Genomic DNA, 21,676 nt, shown 5'->3' with positions numbered 1-21,676 from the left:
AGCCAAGATGCGAGTTCAAGTGGATGAATCAAGATTTCAATGAGAATCCTGATTCACCCACTTTCCTCTTGGGCGAGTTTAACTGGATGAACCAGTTCGTCCACTTGAATTGTCACTCGGTGCAGGCACTAGCGCATCCGGGTCAAGTGACAGTATAATCTAATTCACTTTCACTTAACCCAGGGGTGCACTAACAGGTCCTAAGGACATTCTTTTGGCAGCAATTGAATCCTTTTCAAAGCTAGGGGACTCCATATACTTCCGGTAAGAAGGAAGCACTTTTGGTCTTTTCAATATAAAGCAAGTGAACTTGAGCTAGCTCAAGTGGTAGATCCTATTTCTCCATGGGATTCTTAACCTTAAAAATTGCAATGAATCTCTCTTCTAATGAGGTACCGTGTGATGAGTATATTGGCTTATGTTGTTGACACAAAAAAAATTATTCCTTTGTAGCCCTAATTTATCTTACTAGGTCAAGAATGAACCTAAGACCAGCATATACCAGATTGGACCCATTCATTTGGTGTTAAGAAATTTCTAAATGCAACAACCCTCTCTTTACCTTATTTGAGAAAATCATAGTCAATAGCTTCTTATTGAAAGTTGACATAAAGTTTTTAGTGCAGTTTTATCTTAGGATTGTCTATGTTGATAATGCTTTGATCGTTTTCTTATGGTCAATTAGTGTCCTCTCAATCACAAGAAATGAACTTCTAAGGACAAATTGATGTCCCAATCTCCCCTCAGACTTCATATGGTAAGACTCATCAATTCAGTTTTAGCAATCCTCCCAAAACATATATGAAGCAACCTTACTAGGATGATGACGAGAAATTTGAGAAATTTTTTGTTTCATTTAATGCCGACCTGGTTGGTTGGCCGGGTTAGGTCCAGGACTCGATGAGTCGACTCTACTCGGAGTTGCCCTGGGAATCATAACGGCTTTTAGTTAATAATCAATATATTAATATGTTTTTAACTTTTGAAATATTTCAGCAAACTAGCTTGTTTACAGTAGTAGTATCGGGTTTTCTCTCAATGTTCAATATTTAAAAAGAAGGTGATATTTGAAAGATTAATTTCCTCGAGAGACAAAAATCAACTTTTAAAAGAGAGCTTCCACCAAAATTGTCCACACGTAGAGTCACAAAAGAGGACCTGCACATCAGGGGGATGTTAAAGAATAGTCCCACATGGATGACTGAGTACAAAAATCTTAAGTTTTTTAGTTAGAAAAAAGGTTTTGTAATTTGGTTGGTACAAAGAAGACGAGTCACTTCACGCAATAGCAATTCCCGGATCCCAATAAAAAGGATAGTCTTCTTATTTTTATATTATTTATTATCATGTTATTTTAAGATTATTATTTTATAGTAAAATTTCATGATAATGTGAGATAATAGTATTGTTATAAATACATAAATGACATTTTTATAAATAAAAAAATTTTGAAGGAAGAAAAAGCGGAGTGAAACCAACCTTGGCTTGACTTGAATCTAGCCTCGAGCAACACTCCTTCCACAGGGACTCTTACCCGAGTCTCTTTGTAACAAAATCTCTTTTTATGAATTTCATTTATTAAAGATAACTACAGCCTAAAGTAATTCTAACATGCCTCTTACGCTATGGTGTCTCCTGAAAACTGTTGGGCTCTACACATTTTTGTCCCCTTGGGGAAGGGTTGGAAATTCCCGAGCCTCTCATTTGCCTGTCATCTTTAAAACGACTCCTGCGGCTATGCTGCCATAGCCGCGAATTTGTTCCCTTCACTGCTTTGTTTCGGTGTTTTTAGATTTCCTTTGTTAAGCCTAATTTCTCTGTGGTCATTCTATACCTGTCTCTGAAGCCTGCTGTGCTGTATGCTCTCCTGCAACTGGTCTCTGAAGTCGGCCGTCGGTGGATCCTTCATCTGTTTCTCGTTACGTTAATTCGTTCTTCCTGTCCCCCACCAGTTCAAAGCTATTTTTTCTAGCCTCTTCATTGTCTGTCGTCCTCATCTTTCTCCCTTGTGTTCGTTGTCTCTCATCGCTCTTAATCTCATTTACAATGCAAATTTTATGCCATATTTTTTTTGTTTTAGATATACTTTGAGTTCCTCTTCATTTTGAGTCAGCAGCCATCATAGGAATTTTGGTTCATTTCTATTAGTATTTTCGCTTTTGGTCTATTAGTTATTTTCTTACTTTTTTCTTCTACACTTCGTTTGGGAATTTATAGCGATTTTATTTTTTTATTTGCAGGTTGCTAATTATCATGTTGTAACAAAGCTAGCCGAAGATATTGAATGTCTCCAGCGTCATAAAACCGAGTTTGGAAGTGATTCGAAAATGTGGAGGGCACACATGAAATCCATGCTTTCCTCCTCCACACTTCTCTTCCCCTCAACCCGTTCTCGCTATCTCTGCCCACGGACTTTGAAAACCCTAGTATCTCCACGCTGCTCTCTTCTCTTTCGTCGACTCTCTCCTTTCCCTTCCAGCTCGTCGAAAAGCTTTAATTCTTATCCGGGAGCTAGCGTTCAAGCACTGTCATCTATCTCGTCTGACCATGAGTTGGAAGAACCTTTTGCGTCAGCAGAGATTGACAGTTACCAGAATCACTTGCTTGAGGTTCAGCAGGAGAATCAAAGTCGTATAATTCCTGTCAAAGCATATTTTCTCTCCACGAGGTCACTATTTTTCTTTTCTTTTTTTCCGAATATGCTCCCTGCTTGTTGGTTGTTCTTTAGTGTCGTTGTAACTTGTAGAAGAGCTACCTTGCTTGCAGTATTGATTTGAGAAGCTTGCAGAATCAGAATGCGTACAATGTTATTCCATCAACTTCTCGTGCTAGCAGTTATATTATTCTTAAGTATTGTGATTTCAAAGGAGATCCTCAAGTAAGGACCTTTTCCCTTGTTCTTATCAATTTTTTCCTATACAAAAGGTTAATTTTTTTTTTTTTACAACTTTTTTCTATTCATCTGGTACTAGTTACTCAAATATTGTGAATGCACTTTGTAGTGTGTGCTGATATGTGTGTCAGATGTATCAGTTGGGATTGGTTCCAAGAAAAAGACAGGGATAGTAACATTTCTTAAATGCAATTGTACCATGGATCTGTTCATATTGTGATACTAAAACTAGACAGGTGGCCTGAAAGTTGTTTTATGAATTTTTTTAATTTCAGGAATTAGAGGAGGTGGACTTTGGAAGCAAGAGTAACTGCTGCTATATGGTAGTTTTTCACTATGGATCTGTGGTATTGTTCAATGTTTCGGACCATGAGATTGATGGCTATCTGAAAATTGTGGAGAAGCATGCTTCAGGATTGCTTTCAGAAATGAGAAAGGATGGTGCGTAGTTACAATAGAATGGAAAAATCTTCTGAAAATTTCAAATTTGTATTTTGGTGGTTGCGAGAATGAGAATACTGTAAACGGATTGGATTGGGTCTGGATATTGAAATTCTGAATCCAATTCATTCTTAAGTATCTGGATATCCAAAAAATTATCCAAAATTATAATTCTGAATTTGGTTTCTTCAGATAATATCCTGATCAGAAATCACATAATGAAAATGAATAAAATAAAAAAAGGAAAAAACCTAAAAAATATGGATCTTTGAGAAGTAGAGACGTAGACTTCTTAATCAAGGAAGTAAAAGTGTGAAACAAGGGAGAAGAATCCTCTTAGAGAGAGAAATACAGGAAGAAAGGAAAAAAATACAAAAAATGCAGAGGGTGAGAAAAAAGAAGGGAGATAGACTATTGAGAGAAGAATAGAGGTAGAAAGACTAGCTGGAGGGGTTGAGAGAGGCGGGATAAAAAAAAGAAAGGCAGACAACTGAGAGAACAAGAGAGGCATGAGAGCGTCTGGAAGGGTTGAGAGAGAGGAAACAGGATAAGTAAAGAAGAAACACACAGAGAGTGGCTGAAAGAGGGACCAAGGCTTTGAGAATGGAACAGGAATGAGAGAAGAAGATAGAGAGAGGGGCTGAAAGAGAGGCCTAAGAGAGGATCTGAGAGAGAGTAGAGCGATGACTTACCATAGCAGATATCACGCACTTACCAAGGAGGGAGATGAGAGGGCAACGAGGGAGACAGCCAGTCTGAAACTGAAAGAGGAAATGTTGAAACTAGAATAATGGTTAGGCAGAAGATGCTCTACTAGGCTGACAAAGACATTAAAATATTTTTGAATTAAAAGTTGTTTAAAATTCAAAATTCAGAACCTTGGGAAGGGAGAAAATCTTTATGGTAGTAGTACCTTTTTAGGATCTGGATATTCAATTCCAATTTGAAACTAAATTGGAGTCAATATGATATCTGGATTTGATCCGATTAAACTTAAAGTTCGGATTTATCCAAACTTTCAGTCTGGATTGAATCCAGATAATATCAAAATCTGTTGACACTCCTAAACGAGAGAGCATGCCAGAGCTGAGAGTGCAAGTATCGGCGACAAGAGAGTGGGCAAGAGAGAGTGAGAGGTAACTAGAAGTAATTAGAGGAGAAAAGTAAGATGGGATGATGCCCGAGCAAATGGAGACAAAATTGCTCATGTTTATTAGATGGGTGTATGGAGGCTGTTGCGCTCAATGAAGAGGTGGCTGTGAATATTTCCATAGTCTCAGTTGTGTGGAACTCTTTCATTATAATCCTGGTGGTTGGCCTAAAGAGTTTTCTCACCCAGTTTAAAAAGCACTTGAATTGGATCATTTGATTTTGGGGAGGAAGGAGCATTGATTAGGCAACATAGTATTTATTTCATAGATGTGTGATTAACAACTCATCAAGTTGATCCAGCCGTCTGTTTGAATGCCGGAACAATCGGGTCATTGCAAGTGACGACATCCCCAAATCCACCCCCAATCGTTTTTGATGATTGTACTTCACGGCTGCCCTAAAAACCTTCCTCCAACACTATCCACCCATGCGTAGCCATGATCACCCAAACCAATCACCTTTGCAAACATCCATGAACCTTCCACCCTTCTCGCAGATTGGATGCTACCAAGTCGTAGCCTGCCTAGACGATCTCTACCCCCCCAAAGTAATCTGGTCCGCTAAAATTAATGCCACCAGCAACCCAAATCCCTTCCAAGCAAGCTTAGATGAACTCAAATTAACACCACCACAAATCCCCTCTCCAACCAGCCTCGATACACTCAAATCAATACCCCACCCCAAACCCCTGATATGCAAAATATAATCTTCTCCATCCCTAAACCCTTCTATTATCTGTCTTTACTTCACCCATGTTTGCATGTGCCCTTTTTTAACCAGTCCTAGAACCACTTCAACCAACCATCCCCATAGGCCCAAGAATAATTGCAGGCAGAGGCGGGGCGGCTATTTTCTGATCCAGTCTAGTTGCCGTGTGCACGAACTCAAGCCTTGACGTTGCCTAATCCAAGATTGTGCGGCTGTGTTGTGGGATCTTCCAATCCCCTCATACATCACTTTCATGGGAAGTGGTTGTTAGCTTATTAATATCCTCACCTAAGGCCGTTTGGTTTAGTGGTATTCTCTTTACATCAGGTGCATCAGGTCGTGAGTTCGAATCGCACCATGCCCCTCTCAAAAAAAAAAAAAAGAAGAAGCTTATTAATATCCTCAGTTGGGATGATGTGGAGAGGATTATAATAATGGGTAACAAGCCCTAGGTGAAGTCTTTTTAAGCCTAAACTCCTGGAGGCCCCACCTAATCTCTCGAACTGATTAACTTTGGATTCAAATTGAGGGTCTCCAACTTTTGGTATGAAGATGTAATTGCAGCTCTTATTAGAAGCTTAGGGGAGATGGATTAGTGGAAAGCCAACGTATAGTGCAGATGGCACCTACTCTCAGCCATTGTTAAAATCTGTCCTTACCTTCCGTTCTTCACAAAAGTCAAAGGAATTTTTACTTCGTCAAATTGGATTCTACCTTTTCTCATTTTCAAGATCAGCATAGAGAAGATGACCCAATTTTGATGATTCAGTCTGACTTACCGGGCTCCATACAAACCTCTTCTAGTAGGTGTGCTTGCAGGAGAGTGGCTGGTATGGAAATGGAAACAATTCAAACCCACATAACCTGCAATTCATATCCCTTCTAAATTTTGGCTAACCCAATCTCCAAGACGTTGACTATTCTGACAACTATCCAACCTACTGCCAAACATCTGGCAACATGTTGAAACCTTCCAAACCCTAGTCAACAAAACCAAACAAATCTCTACCCTGATGCTCCAATGTCATCATCGAGCCCCCTTGTACCTCCTCTCCATTGCTTATCCCCACTCACAATTTCATTCCCATCAGCCACCCCTTTCATATCTTCTCCTCACTGATTAACCCGGACACACTACATAACCCCGCCCACAACTCAAATCCATCATCCAGCTCCCTCATATTTCTTTCCCATTAATTAACCCTAGTCAACTGCATAGCACCACACCTTTGATCAACCTATAACCTTCCTTTACACAAAAACCTTGCAAGTCATTCTCTTAGCTTCGAGCCAACAAAACCCTTAAGACCTAGTCCCTTTTCTGGCCAACCTTGACATGCAAAAAGCCTTCCCTTGACTCTACCCTGCCAAAGTCCGCTTGCCAACCAGTCCCAAAATCCAAGCCTCGAAACCTCGTGAAGCTTTAAACTTAAAACCATTTGTCTTCCAATTCCAGCCTAGGAGCTTCAGTTGCTTTTGATAGTAGAAAATTCCCCCTCCCCGTGGGGAATTTAGTGACCCATTTCTTCCTTCGGAAATTTTAAAAGGCTTAATGACAAAATCAATTGATTCATACACAAGAGTGGGATGTTTAGAGTGATGCTGAACACAAGGTTGGATTGTGGACTGCCGAAAAAGAGTTTGCTCTGTCTTTGGACATCATCATTCTATAATTTTTCATGGGTTTTCTCTCTTGGCCTCCCTCTGTTGGAAAGATGATCATGTCTTGGAATATGAGGGGCCTTGGTTTTGCCTCAAAGGGAGGTATTGCTTGACAAATGCTAAGGTCCTTCCACAGCCAGCAGTTTAAGTGGGTACTATGGGTGGCATCCTCGCAATTTGAAAACTTCTTGGCTCCAGTTGGTTTTATCTTCTGAAGGCCAGGTAACCCTTGCTTCAATTCAAAAACCTCTCCAATGGGTATATTTGGGCAGTGTGTAGCATTACTGTCCGTCGAACTGGTACCTCTATTGTAAACTCTGGACAGATATTAAATTCCATATAAACACTTGGCTGGGGTTGTGGCTTATCATTGGGAATTTCAATGTAATTAGGTTCCATCATGAAAAGATCATCATGAAAAGAAGCCTCCTGCCATCCACATAACTTCTTAAATGCAAGCTTTTAACTACTGGCAATTACTGTCGACACAAAACCCCCCTTATCGGGAGTTCCTTCACATGGACAAATGGACAGGCTTGCCACATCTTTTTGAAGCTTGACTGTTTTTTAGCCGCAAATGAATGGCTTGAAATGTTCAAAGGATGTGGCTGGATCTACCTTAACTCGTTAACTCATCATACTTCTGACCACTGGTTCATCATTCTTAATTGCAAGTCTACCTCTTGGGGATCATTCCCATTTTGCTTTGAACAATACTTGTTGTCTATTGAGAACTTCCCTAACAAACTTAAGGAGTGATGGTAATCCTTTTCTGTTACTGGCTTTCATGTTTGTCAGCTGGCAAGGCAGCTGAAGTTGCTTTAAAGGTAAAATCAAGGACTGGTATAGCAGTTCATTGGATTGTTTATCCTCTTTGTGCTCCCCTCTCCTTAGTGACATTTAGAGTGTAGAAATTGCTGCTGAAACCTGTTCTTTTGATCCCCATGAGGTGATCCTCCTCTTCTCTCTCAAAAAAGATGTATCTTCTCTCAGTACTCATGAAAACATGATGGAGGCATTGTGCCAGATTCAAATGGATTTAAGGAAGGTGACGGCAACACAAAAATTTTCTATGCAATTGCTTCCTCTCATCATCTAGCAAATGGGTTCTCCTCTCTAATCATTGATAGAGAGTTGATCATAGATGGCACTGCTATTACTAAAGAGTTTGTCAAGCTTTTCTTCAGAACTCTACAGTGCGACAAAGAGAGCGAAGGCGTCTCTTCGAGTCTGGGCATCCTGCACCTCAGTCATGAACTTATAGGCAATTCAAAGTGCCTTTTGTTGAGGAGGTTGAAGACGTCATTTCTGCCCTGCTAGTGGAGAAAGCTTCTAGGCTTGACGGTTTCATGGCTGAATTCTACTGCACTTGATGGAGCTACCTTCTTGGTTTCTTCACTTAATTTCACAAGCGGAGTCTCATGAGCTTTGCACTTTGTCCTTCTTTGATGCTCTTGTCTTGAGGAAGAACAAAGCCAAATCCCTCTCGAATTTTAGGCCAATAAGTTTGGTGTCAAGCTCCTACAAGATTTTCACTAAGGTCTTGCCAGTAGGCTTGGCAAGATTGTGGTCCACAAAAGGGCAGTGTGTTGTCACTGGTGGAAGACACTCATGAGTTAATTGATTTTTTTTTCAAGAAGAAGCAGAGTAGGCTGCTCTTCTAGTTAGAACTTGAGAAGGCCTTTGGTATACTTGATTGGGACATCTAGACATACACATGGCTTGTATAAGCTTCAATTAGATGTGGAGAATGTGGATGAGAACCTGCATGTTCTCTGCCTCCTCAGTTTTGATGAATTGCAACGCAAATAGCTACTTTAAGAGCTTGACAACCCCCCCCCCCCCCCCCCCCCCCCGGTGCGAACTCCTCAACCTTATTGATATTGTCACAGTCGGCTCCAGTCAATGGCCAATATTGGTCAACTTGATTTCCCTGTGCTTCAATACACGGATGATACCCTATGCATTTGTGCAACTAAGATGAAAAAATTATTAATTTGAGGTGATCTTATCTTTTTTTAAACAATTATGAGAAAGAGATAATTGGAATAAGTCAGCTATTGTTGACATCGAAGTTGATGGAGGCTTGTTGGAGAATATTGGATCTTTCCTTGGTTGTCAAATTGGTCATCTTTCCCTATAATACCTTGCCTTCCCTTCTTAGCTAATAGCTCCTCCGAAGCACATTGTGCATCAATCGTAGAAAAATTCAATAATCATCTTGCTTTGTGCAAAGGGAAGATGTTATCAGAAATTTTTTATTTTTTATTTTTATTAAAACAGTGATGATTTTATTTCAAAGGAAAACAAGAAAACACATCAAGGGAGGCCTCCCTTAACAACAAGAGAATGAAGGGAGGGACCCAATTTAGCACAAGAGTTAGCAAATGTATTGGCTGATTTAAGAACATGAAATAGAGGAGACAATGTCCATGATATTGAGAAAATGTTGCCAATGACGCCTAGGAGAGAATGAGGCAGTGGAGCACCATCCAATGACAACTTTCGAGTCTCCTTCCACGATAAGCAGATTGCTGAAGTGATTCTGAAATATGCAAAGGCCGTGAAGAAGGCCCGAGAGCTCAGCCGTAGTCGAGTCTGCAATGCCGAGTGGGCTAGAATATGAGATAATAATTGAGCCTCTTTGATCAAAGATCACCCCACCAAAGCCAGCCAATCCCGAATTCCCAAGAGTATTGCCGTCAAAGTTGAGCTTAAAGTAACCGGTGGTGGGGTGTGTGCTCAAACAGCCTCCCGGTGGGGGCAGAAGGGACGGATATCTAAGCAATAACCTTCCAATTGGTACAAAAAGGAGCGCATGAGAGGCACATAAATTTTTTCCAAGTGTAGATCCTGGTAGAGATGAGGCCCGTGGCAATAAACTACCTTAGCAATTGAATGGAAAACACAATCAAAACACCGGGAGTTCCTCTCTTTCCAGAGGCACTAGGGGATGTAAGCAATACATATAGATAAAAGGAGCTTGCCAAGACTGGGAAAGTGGACCCCGGAGGCGTAGTGGCACATGGTGCTCAAGTCAAGAGGGATGCAAAAATGGAGGCCCATGCTGTCGATCAGAGAAGTCCAAACCTGCCAGGCGAAAGCACAATGAAGGAGGAGGTGACTAATAGTCAGAAAGGGCAAAGGGGATCAGGAGCAATATTGCCACACTGTATGAGATTGTCAGCAGTGAGGATTCTGTTGTGGCAGGCACTCTAGAGAAAAAATTTCACCTTGGGAGGAGCCAAGAGGTGCCAAACAATGGCAGCTGAGTGAGGGACGGGAGGCCGGGTCCAAATCTACTCTTATGGGCCTGGTTATCAGAAGTTGGACGACTTATCCTGTTTAAATCTACTCCTATGGGCCTTCTGAACTATTTCCTAACAGTACTTAAGTACCGTGCCACCGTTGCCAACTCCATTGGGTATTTGGAGAAGAGATTTCTTTGGAGTGGATCTTCAAGCTCATTTTTTATGGTTGTTCTCTTGGCAGCCAGGGTTCTGCTGGGGAGGGTGGAGTTCTCAGAGACTCTATGGGTGGAATTCTGCTGGTCAAATCTACTCTTATGGGCCTTCTGAACTTGTTCTTAATAGAACTTAAATCCCCTGCCACTGTTGCCAACTCCATTGGGTGTTTGGAGAAGAGATTTCTTTGGAATGGATCTTCATGCTCATTTTTTATTGTTGCTGTCTTGGCAGCCTAGGTTCTACTGGGTTGGGTGGAGTTCTCAGAGACTCTCATGGCAAGATGTTACCTCTTACTTTGGTTTCCTTGGTTAATTCCATGGCAGCTGAAGCATACTCTGCTTTGCATGTTGTCAAGATCGCTAGGAGTAAAGTTATGGCTTGGCTGCTAGTTGTGGGGGGCTCCAAGGCAGTGATCAGCTGGGGCCTTAAGTTGTTGGCCCCTAAATGAAGATTCCTTCATGTCTTTGAAGAGAATTCATATTTGGATCAGTACCTCGATATCTCATGTAATCATATTCCCCAATCAGTTAATTCTGTTGCTGACTCCCTTGCTAAAGATGAAGTCCTCTTGTCTGATATTTTAATTATAAGATTTTGAGTTTTCTTTGCTTATTATACACTCTCCCCTTTTTATACCTCCTCGTGGCACTCTCTGGTACATCCACTAGCGTCTGTACCCTCTCTGCTTAATAAATCTCACCCGCTTTTCCAAAAGAAAAAGAAAAAGAAAAAGTTGGAATGTTATCTTCTATGTTATGTGTAACTCAATAAGAATTTATATGTTTTTTAGGTTCTCTTTATTTGTGCATCATTTTATACAGTCGATTTTAATTCTCAACTGTTTGATTAACTATTCTAGGAAAAAAAGAAACTTAATGCTCAGTGATAACTATATTCAGATTATGCTGTGGTAGAGAAGCCATCACTAGATACATGGATGCAAGGTGGCCAAGACTACATAATGCTTAGAAGTTTGAATGTAAATGGGATACGTACCATTGGAAGTGTTCTTGGCCAAAGTATTGCTCTAGATTTCCACATTCGTCAAGTATGTATTAGTTGTCTCTTATGCCTGAAATTTATTTTGTATTCAGCTTATAAAACACTTGCAGAATATTGATTTGATTTCGCTGATTTTTTTCTCTCAGGTTGATGGAATGGTTGCAGAATTTTCAGACATAAATCGTCAATTGGTGAAATTTGGGACCTTTACTGTGCAAAGAAAAAAACTTTTCCAACTACTGGGGAAGGCAAATTCCAATCTTGCTGATGTGATTCTTAAACTTGGGCTTTTTGAGAGGTAATTTACTTTTGATCAAAGTATCTTGCAGATTGAGTGTTCGGTTCATTGGCTAGTATTGTTCTTGGGTTAGAGTTTCACTAGGGTAAGGGGATCAACATTCAAAAATATTTATCAAGTCTTCAATTAGCCTTTTCACATACTGCAGTTTATAGTCTCTATTGATTGATATATCTTTATTAAAATATAGAAAGAAATTTATTACATGCACCAACATGTATCATTCTTTAGTTGGAGAAACGAAGGTGTTCCTCTCTCCATGTCAGTGACAAGACCAGCAGTGAGATCAGATGCGCAAAAATATCTATTACTTTGATTGTTGATTTGCTTGTAGTGGGTGTCCTATTTACTTTGGGTATCAAATGTCTAAAACATCTTTGCGTCTTTGTTGATATCCAGAGTCACATTCAAATTAGTTATTTCATTGGATGCTTAATTCATATAGTGTTGAAAGCATTAAGAGCAGTGACATCCATTATCTTACCTCATTTACTTGTTCTAGGTACAATAGTCTTCTTAGCCCTCATAATCCGATTAAAATTGGCAGAGAGAGTTGGGATTTCATCTGAAGCTAACCCTTGGGCTTTAATAACATCAAATTCTCAGCATCATTTAAAAAAAAAAAAAACATCAAATTCAGCACCTAAACCATCCAATTTTTTTGCAACAAACAGTTAATTTTGCTGTTTTCTCAACTCATTTTCATCCATAGTAAATGGATGATATACATTGATCTCTGTGCTTTGCACTTTTCAACCCAAAAAGTCTGGATTCATCTCATAAACTTGAGATAGATTACTCTCCTGTGCATATAAAGATTCTAGAGACAGCCACATAGCCTTTCCTATCTCACAGTTCATCACCTGATTTCTAAGAGTAGAATCAATATTATTGACAACCCAGGTCATAACCTGACTGTCCTTTGGAGGCGCTGGAGGATCATCTCGGATAAATTTCTTTCTACCCTTAAGATACATTTTGACAGACTTAACCTAATTAAGATAATTAGGCCCCGTCAATTTTTTCGAAGTAATCATGATGGATTCCTTTCCATCAAACCCATAATTTACTCTAGTCGGAGTAAAAACTTCTCCTGTCTAAGCCACAATATTGATATTTGATCACAAAATAACCAATTTAAGCTTCTAGACAATTTTTCAGATTTATTACCAAGGTGGGCCCCACTCACAAAATTAGCGTTAGGACACAGAAACAGGATATGCGCACTTCAACAATCTAATGACCAGCAATTCACAACTATTTCAACCAATATCATGCAAAAGTGGTAGCAATTAGGGCTGGTGTCATCAATTGGGTGATGATGCAAGCATCCCCCACTGGTTAGGGTGACACAGATCTCAAAAAACCCAATTAGAACCCAATTGGTGCAATCAAAGTGTAGAGAATCCTTCAATGATTCATAAACTGAGAAAAGAAGAAAAAAACTTAACTTTGCTGAATCGGCATCAAAACCCTGTAGTTTTTTTCCTTCCAGCAGGTCGTCCTCTTAAAAAATGGCAAAAATCTACAGTAGAATGTTCCCAGCAACGATCTATTGCTATGATACCATGTAAAAATCCAGATTTGGGTGAATGAAGAGGAGAAAATTGAAAGAAAAAGGAGAAAGGAGAAGAAGAAGAAGAAGAAGAAGAAATTTCTTAAAAGCCTGAAGGCTTCGTTGGGAACTGTGCACGAATTCCCAGACTTCTTAAATAGGTGTTTTGAGTTAAAAATTACAAAAATGGCCTAATACACTTAATAAATCTTAATCTCCTTATATCTCCCTAATTTTACATCCTATGTACATGAAAATTTAACTACTGATATAATTTAACATGCAGAACAAGATTACATAAAAAAAACCCCACTGAAGTGGTAAAATGACCAAAATATCCCTGGATGTATTTTCTAACAGTTGATAACGTATGTTGGGGAAATATCAACTCTCATGATTCTAAAGATATACTTATCTGTGAGTTATGACTTTCTTAATCCATTGGGTGATGATGGAAAGTTTAACCCTCTCTTGATAGCTTGAGGGTTATTTGTATTGATTGACAATCTTTGTATTTTTCCTTTTGTACTCTCCTTCCTTCTTCATCTCAAACTTACTATCTCAAAAAAGAAAAAAAAAGAAGAAAAAAATCTTTCAAAGTTTTTTATTTTTTATATAATGTTATTGGATGTTTAATTTGTTCAAAAAGAAAAAAAAAGGGTTAATATGAATGATGATTTCTTGTTGCATTTTCTGGATGGAATAGAAACTAGGGGTTGGACCAGCTGAGGAGTCATACTTCAGTCTCTCTTTGTTCAGTCCTCCCTTTTTTAGCTTCTTCTTTGCCTCTGGGCTAAAAAAATCACAGCAGTTCAGAAGGAAAAGAAACTCGGGGTTGGAGGCACCCAGTGGATTTGAATGACTAATTTTGAATCATTATGTACTATTTCTTGAACTTATAAATCTTTATCTTACTTGCTTGTTTTACAGATCGGATATTGCATGGAAAAATGCTAACTATGCTCAGATATGGGAGTACCTTCGGGAGGAATATGAACTCACTCCAAGGTTTGGCAGCCTTGACTATAAGTTGAAGTTTGTGGAGGTAAACTTGTCAACACAATTGTATTTACTTAATCTTATGTTTGAAGGTTCATGCCTTTATCAAGGAATTGACCCTAGTGATTCAACTGACTTCAAGACAACTAAAAACTTCTGTTCTGGAACCTTTACACCATTAGGAATATTGCTTGTAATACAGATTAACTGTATAAATAAAAAATAGTATGTTGAAGGAGGCAGAGAAATTTTATGGTCTTTACACTTACTCGTAGGAGAATATCTAGATGGTGCACACATTAATTGTGAAGAGTTGAAAAGAAAAGTGCAAATTGTTTGTGAATGAATTTTGGGTATTTGGAAAGAATGAGATAAAGTATTAAGCAACCTTCTACTGCTATGATACCATGTACAATTGTAAGATTGAAAGAGGGAAAAAGAGGAAAAGAAGAGAAGAAGAGAGAGAAAGAGCTTGGAGAAAATACTCTCGTATAGCAGAGAGTTCTTCAGAGAAGTCAGCCCCTAACCAGGTTTAATATTCACTTAAGTAAAAAGGTTCAAAAACTTCTCCAGACCACTCCTAATTGAATAAAAACAGCAAATACATCACTCAAACTTATATGTAATGACTCGAGGGAGAAGTAGGTTCCATCATACTTATACTCCAATGTGAAAAGACTAAAATACCCCTATTAGGTAATACATTATTCAATACTTTCTAAGGATCAGGAGTTGAGGGAATCAAAAGTTTCAAAACAAAAGGAGATAAAAAAAATTGAAGGAAAAATTATGGTTACTGATTTTTAATTTATGACATGAGAAAAATGTGAAAATTCACTGTTAAAAAAAGTGAAAACTTTAGAGCACCATTTTTAGTAGGTAAAAGTCCCTTAACATACTGTTGGTTTGGAACATCCTCGACTAGGTTGGGAGGTCTCCTGATCTTGACTATTTTTGGTGATTGAACTAACCCAATTATCATGTTCTGAGCTATTTTAGTCTAAATTTTCAGTTACAGTCTCCCTCTGAGTGCTCTATGTCGTAAGCCTTTTTTGTGTCAGTCCTATTTTGGTAGATTTTTTTTTTTATTGGACAATTCGGATAGATGTTAGAGGAGCATTGTTGTTGGATTTGGAGAATCCTGAACTTCATGGGGAATAGGCCTTCTAAGAGTAGCTAGTAATTCCTTGCATTCACTTTAGGTATTTATTTTTCTGTTTGAGCAGAATATGTAAGATCTCCAATTTTTTTCTTTTAAATGATACCTGTTTATATTCTGGCACTGCTATGCTGGTCCGGACGAACACTGAAATTTCATTGCATTTGTTGTTAGGATTTTCTGTTTTGAGGCTGTGTACTCATAAACGTACAATCTAGTGAATGCCAGGTTATTTATCTACTAAATATGAAACAACTGTGCTGATATACTTCTGACTATTCATTATTATAGTAATGTTTTGTCATTGGAGTATTTATTTAAGTTTTAAATGGGGGTAAAAATTCTATTTCTGAATACCACCGGCATAGGCCGAACTAGACACAAGCGTCATGGTGGTGTCTCAGATACTGCTATCTCCTTTAGAAAGAATTTTTTGATGTCTAGGGCGAGAGTTAGATCTTAGCTGGTGAAGGAGTCCATCTTTGCCCAGCAAACTCTTAGTAAGCGTATATTAGCTGATCTGTTGAATGATCCCGGTGATCTATTTCAGATGGATAAATGTTGAGTTTCAATCATGTCATTGGCATTAGTAGCTGTAAACCTTATGGTGTTGAGTAGAGTGGATTGCATTCTTCTTGCTTCTGACCGCTGTCTCACTTGCTCTTAAGCACCGAATGAGCTTTCAAACCAGCATTAGGTGAACCCAGCGTTCTTTGTCAAGATGGAGAGTCATTGGCAGCCCTGCTGGTTTGTTACCTGGACCAACTCATGACTTCTTCAACCCTCTTTGACCTTCCAGTAACTGTTGACAGGAGCACTCTTTTGGGTGAATCTTTCTATGCAACTGTTGTCTGATTGTCTAACCTTTCTAAAATAGTTACTGTTTGTGTAACCTTGATGTAAACTGTTCTAAATTTTTTTTTTTGTGATTGACCTTTTTTTAATTTTTCTTTACAGCGTAACATTCGGTTTGTACAAGAGAGTCTTCAAAACAGAAGATCAGATTTTCTTGAGGGGCTTATCATTTTATTGATTAGCGTAGAGATTCTCATCTCTATTTACAATATTATGCGAGGATCTCCAGTAACTTTACTTTGACACGTGGCTGCGATCGAAGTGTTTTAGGTTTTAGATAACCCACTGCAGCTATGTTTTTCCTTTTTTTTCAGCTATCGAAAATGGGGGTTTAGATATCTTGTTGATATTCATGTTTTTTTCTTTGTTTTTTCGTTTTCCGTTTTACTTTTTTTAATTTTTGATTGGAAATGTTTTGTATCTCCACTATCAAAACAGGAGGAACTGTTGAGACTTCATGTAAATTCTTTAAGTGCCATCTATAAATGAATGTTCCTTGAATATAGCAGAGCTATTCTCCTGTGCCTCCGGCCTCCTAAGATGCTCTTTGAACTGTGAAATGATACCTCAGGGAGTGTTCTAGTTTTGTTGAAACCAATCTCAGTGGTTGCATAAAATGAAAATGAGAATAATGTCTCTGGTTCTACTTAAAAATCCAAATTTGTCACTCTGGACTAAAACAACTGAGTTGGTGGTATTTTCCCACCACGATGTTTTTCTCTGGCCTCCATTGTAATGTCTTAGGGCATCATCACGTTGGGGGTGTTTTTTCACTATTAATGTGGATCAAGACTCTATTGAGTTTAGAATTAAGGGTAATGTTCAACCACACATTGGCTTGGAAGAGGTGGGCTAGAGGAAGAAAGCAACGAACAAAAAAAAGATGAGTCTTTGTAGGAAAACAATTAGATTTTTTTAAAACAAAATGATGTTAAATAAACTATTTATGCTATCATTTCTACTCTCAAAGAATTACATACTCACACAAAAGTCAGGTTAATTCTTAATACCAAAAGAAGTGAGATCAGAAGGTGAGCAGGTTCATGAGGTCGATGTTTAATTACCCCTATCAAGTGGTCACCGGTTTTATATGTTATATACAAATAATATTGTATGATAATATGATATCAAGTTAGTGCATGGTCTACGTTCAACACCCCATATGTTACATTCTAATATACAAAGATCTTAGTGAACTACCCCATATGCTTGAGGGGGAGTGTTGAAGAGCAAATATAAAAGTGTTTTACATGACTCTCACAACAAGAAGTTTCACAGATCCAGAATTAATATGGTGGAGTTTTATAGCAGTCTCACATGAAGAGTATTAGTTAAAGATGTTTTAGTTATATTAGTCTTTTATTTATATTCAGTTGTTCAATTATTTCAGGACTTATCTTTTAGTGTTTAACTTTGGGTGTAACTGAAATAAGAATAGTTTAATTGTAATTGGATTCTACTTGTTTCTTCTATTATAAATAAAAGTTCATTGTATTCAAAATATAACAAGCCAATGAATTATTTTTCTTTTCTAAAAATTCAACAACCATCCCTAATGCATCGGTTTGATTAAGTGTAGGCCGTCGACAAACAAAATCACAAGCTTTTTAATTCTTCCTTCTCTTGTGACAATGTCTAGCATATAGTTGTCCTTATTTCAACAATACAAATAGATTCCTTTGCTTGGTATCCAAGAATGTTGCAGTTTGAGGGGATAAAATTGATAGGAATTAAACGCCCTAATTCTAAACTAATGAGAACTATAATAATAAACACAGAAGAAGAAAAAACAAACATGAAGAAAAACACAAGATTTATACAGGTTTGCCTCAAGGTGAGACTATGTCCTATCTTCTGCCGTTGTTGTAATTACTATGAAGATAAAATAGTTTACTAGAGAAATCGCTTCTCTAACCTCTCTCTCAGCTGCAACTGATGATGCTCCTTTGATGATGATACTCTAGGTGATAAAACCCTAACAATGGCGCCCCCAAATAACCGTCACACGTAAAGATTGACCCTCCTTCCTTTTAGACTTTGGAACATACCATAAAACTAACATTTCACCATTATTTGACTTTATCGAAGGATCAATGCCTTCTTAAGGAATTATATATTTTAGTGCTTCTTTTGGCACTGGTCTCTAGACGGTCTTAATCTCTCTTTTGGATTCCAATTTGGTCGGATCAAAATGTGACGACAAAACTTCAACAACCTTTTCTGAAGATAAGTAAATCTTTACAACATCATAAGAGGATTCAACTTATGTAAAGAGGCTTTCATTAGCCAATACTGTTTTCTCCTCACCATCCTTACAATAGAATCATTGATGGCGAGTAGAAGAGATTACCCCATTATCATGTAACCAAAGTTTTTCAAAAAGAAGTATTTGATAACTTTGGGAAACATTCACTTCACAAGTTGTTCCTTGACATACCAAACACGAAAGTGGTCGGTTGTGTTGCTTTGAACCAAATTGCATATCATCGTCTCTTAAAAGAAACACAAGGTATACATAGAGATTAAACATTTAATAGATCATTTTAAAGCATCTTAACTTGTTTAACCTTAGCATGGAAATTTCCTAGAGGTGTGAGTACTTTGGCCAAGCTTCGTGATCAGATTGATAATTCCAAAGCATTACAAACACCAACAATTGTGGATAACTTCTTCAAACATGTTCTTAAATCATCTTTGACATCCCTATATTTGGACATTGAAGTAATTATTTTTTCTATGTGCAAAGGAGACCTTTTTGTGTCTTATAGCACGACTTCACCTACCAAAGGTTGCGATCATGAGGCTTCCATTGTTGGTACTTGTGTTAAAAACCACTCAAGCATATAATCTACAAGTGTGATCTTTTACCTTTGTTGAAATCTCTCCTTTGTTATAGTGAGCTTCCAAAATATTTTTCTTTGTTGCACATTTTGTGTTACCTTATTTTCTAAGGTAATTGCCTCTTTGGCAACCTTCCTTAGTGTATCACAATCGCCTGTCCTTCATTGTCTCTTTTTGGAACTTCTACCGGTCCTTTGGTGATCATAACTTCAAAAGAACAAAACTTTAAAAAGTACAACTTTGCTTCCTTTCCCAAATTTGGGATAGTAATATTTTCTAATGGAACTTTTCAAATGTGTTTACAAATTCTATGTTTGAAGCAACTAGGGTTTCTTCAACACCAATAATGATGCGACCATGCGTTGACAACTTGAGAATTTTATCTTTAATACAAAACACTTCTTTGTAGGATGCCCCATTATTCAATGAAATTTACAATAATTGGGGTCATTACGTTTTCCTACATTCTCAATTCTCTTTTGGTGGTTGCACCATTTTATTCTCTACCAACTCTGCAACATTATAAACACATATGAGTAAAAAAAATAGTACTTTGTCTGCCCTTCCTTAATGTTCACCTTCTAGCATCCAATTCTGTTGGCTGCTTTTATTTATCTTTTTTTTGCGACTTACTTTTTATCTTAGTAGGTACAATAATATTGGTGTTGTGACATTCTTTAGACTAATTCTTTGAGAGAGGCTTTGAGTTCTTTTTTACCGTATTGAATTTTTTCCTAGGGTTATCAATGGGACCCTTCCATTCACCTTTTTTTAATGAGGATTTCCATATTATGCACCTTGGTAAAAAGTTCTTGAAAATCCTGGAGCTTTTGTTTTTCTAAGAAATAAAGTAAGCCTGAGTGCATTCCGCCAATGTACATATCAATTTCAGTCTTTGTTGTCAGTTGGGGCATTCCTTGTAATTAAATCTCAATTTTTCCAATGTTAGATATAATCAATCACCTTCTCTCTCTTTTATTGTTTCATGTTAGTGAGCTTAACTAAGGTCACAATATGGCATGTACTATAGAGCCTACTCAAGAATTCATGCTCCAATTGTTCCCAGGTATCCATTAATTCTTGTGGAAGTTCAACAAACCAATCGAAGCCTTCTCCTTCAAGGAGTGTCCAAATTGCTTCACAAGTAGGTCCCCATAAGTGTCGGCATTGTTGCATGTCTCAATGAAATTAGGGTTCTCATCACCATTAAACTATTGGAATTTTGGTGGATGGTACCCAATTGGCAATCTAATTGCTTGAATGTGTCAACTGTAATGTCTTTCATATGCATAAGATACTTGCCACTTATTGACTCAAACTACTTTTCACGGTGTTAATAATGATTTGAAGTGCATCTATAGTGAGTCAATCTCCTTCGCAAGTTGGACTTCACAAAATGTTGTTTGATCATCTAAAACAAGATTGGCAGATGTGCTAGTAGAGGGTGTTTTCCATCTATGTGAGGTACTTGTCCCATGTTTGCCATAAAGAATTCCAACTTATTCATCTAATGGGCAATTTGGGCATCCCTTGCCTAGATTTGTTCATCTATCTCCTGCATCGCCACCTGAAGTACCAAAATTTATTCTTCTAGTGTTTTTTATGTTAAGAGAGAAATTAAATTAAATTTGAAATTATATTATATAATAATTAAGGAAAATAATGACAAATCAATTAAGAGATTGATTTGTCATGATTTCCTAAAATCAAGAAACAATCTTAATTGATTTTGATTTCTTAAATTAAGAAAATTTGAATATCCTTAATTAAGGAATCAAACAATCCTTTATTAGCCTAATTAAGGAATCAAATAATCCTTCATTTGCTTATAAATAGGCTTGTATTAATTTTAAATATCATTATGATTCAATAAAATTTATCTTTCTTCTTTTGTCTATGGATTAGGCTCCTAAGGCTGAACCACGTAAAATTGGTTTGTGCATTTTTTTCTTTTCATCTTCAATTTCATTTGCGCATAGAAATTTCTCATGGCACCAAATTTGAAGGTTTCATTTTGGCTATTTTTTGTTTCACAATTAATCTTCACATAATTTTCGTGTGATATTTATTTTGTAGTTTTTATTCAAATTGATTTATGCATTAGATACACAAGCTTACTACAAGCATTTTGCCTGTTTGATCAAAATCCATTGAGAAATGGTTTTCGCAAAAAGACACTATATGTTTGAACCACTTTTTTTGTTGCAATATAGTGTTGTTTTATTTAAATTGAAGCATTAGTTTGAAAGAAGACTCACATACGAGTATTTCCCCTTTTGTTTTGTCAAATTCCATCAAGAAATGGTGGTGTAATAGAGATGACAACGAGCCAGCGTAGCTCGCCCTAATAGGCATGCTAGCTCACCCATTCAGTTTTAGAAACCAGCTCTGATGTTGGAACTGCGTACAAACCTGATATGATAGTATTGGGTCGCAACGCTTAACCTCGTGTCTATCTGACACTATGGTTTAGTTATGACTCGAGGATCCTCTACACAATCTGATGCACAGTTTTGGATCCGCTAAAGAAAACCCACAGAGAATCTGCCTAAACACTCCACATTTGCTTCAATATCCGCATTACATTCTACTTCTTAGATCCAGATCCGATGTGCGATCAGAATAGAAGATCCGACACATTCTG

At 37.7% G+C, this 21,676-nt stretch overlaps 1 protein-coding gene across 4 annotated transcripts; it reads left to right on the top strand.

Moving 5' to 3' along the window:
- Positions 1–1,722: 1,722 nt before the first annotated feature.
- LOC137935566 (protein RETARDED ROOT GROWTH, mitochondrial-like) lies at positions 1,723–16,692 on the top strand. 4 transcript variants are annotated; one of them, XM_068780216.1, is made up of 8 exons: positions 1,723–1,857; positions 2,241–2,668; positions 2,767–2,878; positions 3,169–3,334; positions 11,223–11,371; positions 11,472–11,623; positions 14,109–14,223; positions 16,294–16,692. In XM_068780216.1, exons 2-8 carry the CDS (start codon positions 2,328–2,330, stop codon positions 16,432–16,434), a joined length of 1,176 nt encoding a protein of 391 aa, XP_068636317.1. In that variant the 5' UTR covers positions 1,723–1,857; positions 2,241–2,327; the 3' UTR covers positions 16,435–16,692. The 4 variants fall into 4 exon arrangements, with proteins under 4 accessions (XP_068636317.1, XP_068636316.1, XP_068636314.1 ...); XM_068780215.1 differs by having other exon boundaries at positions 1,723–1,885; XM_068780213.1 differs by having other exon boundaries at positions 1,723–1,918.
- Positions 16,693–21,676: the final 4,984 nt, after the last annotated feature.

This window comes from Aristolochia californica, unplaced genomic scaffold (genome assembly GCF_029961685.1).
Source record: "Aristolochia californica isolate CCGP_79_NKW_82.1479 unplaced genomic scaffold, dmAriCali1.0.hap1 SCAF_10, whole genome shotgun sequence".
In the NCBI taxonomy this organism is placed as follows: domain Eukaryota; kingdom Viridiplantae; phylum Streptophyta; class Magnoliopsida; order Piperales; family Aristolochiaceae; genus Aristolochia; species Aristolochia californica.
Note: the sequence above shows the minus strand (reverse complement) of the source record. Positions and strands in the feature narration are given on the sequence as shown.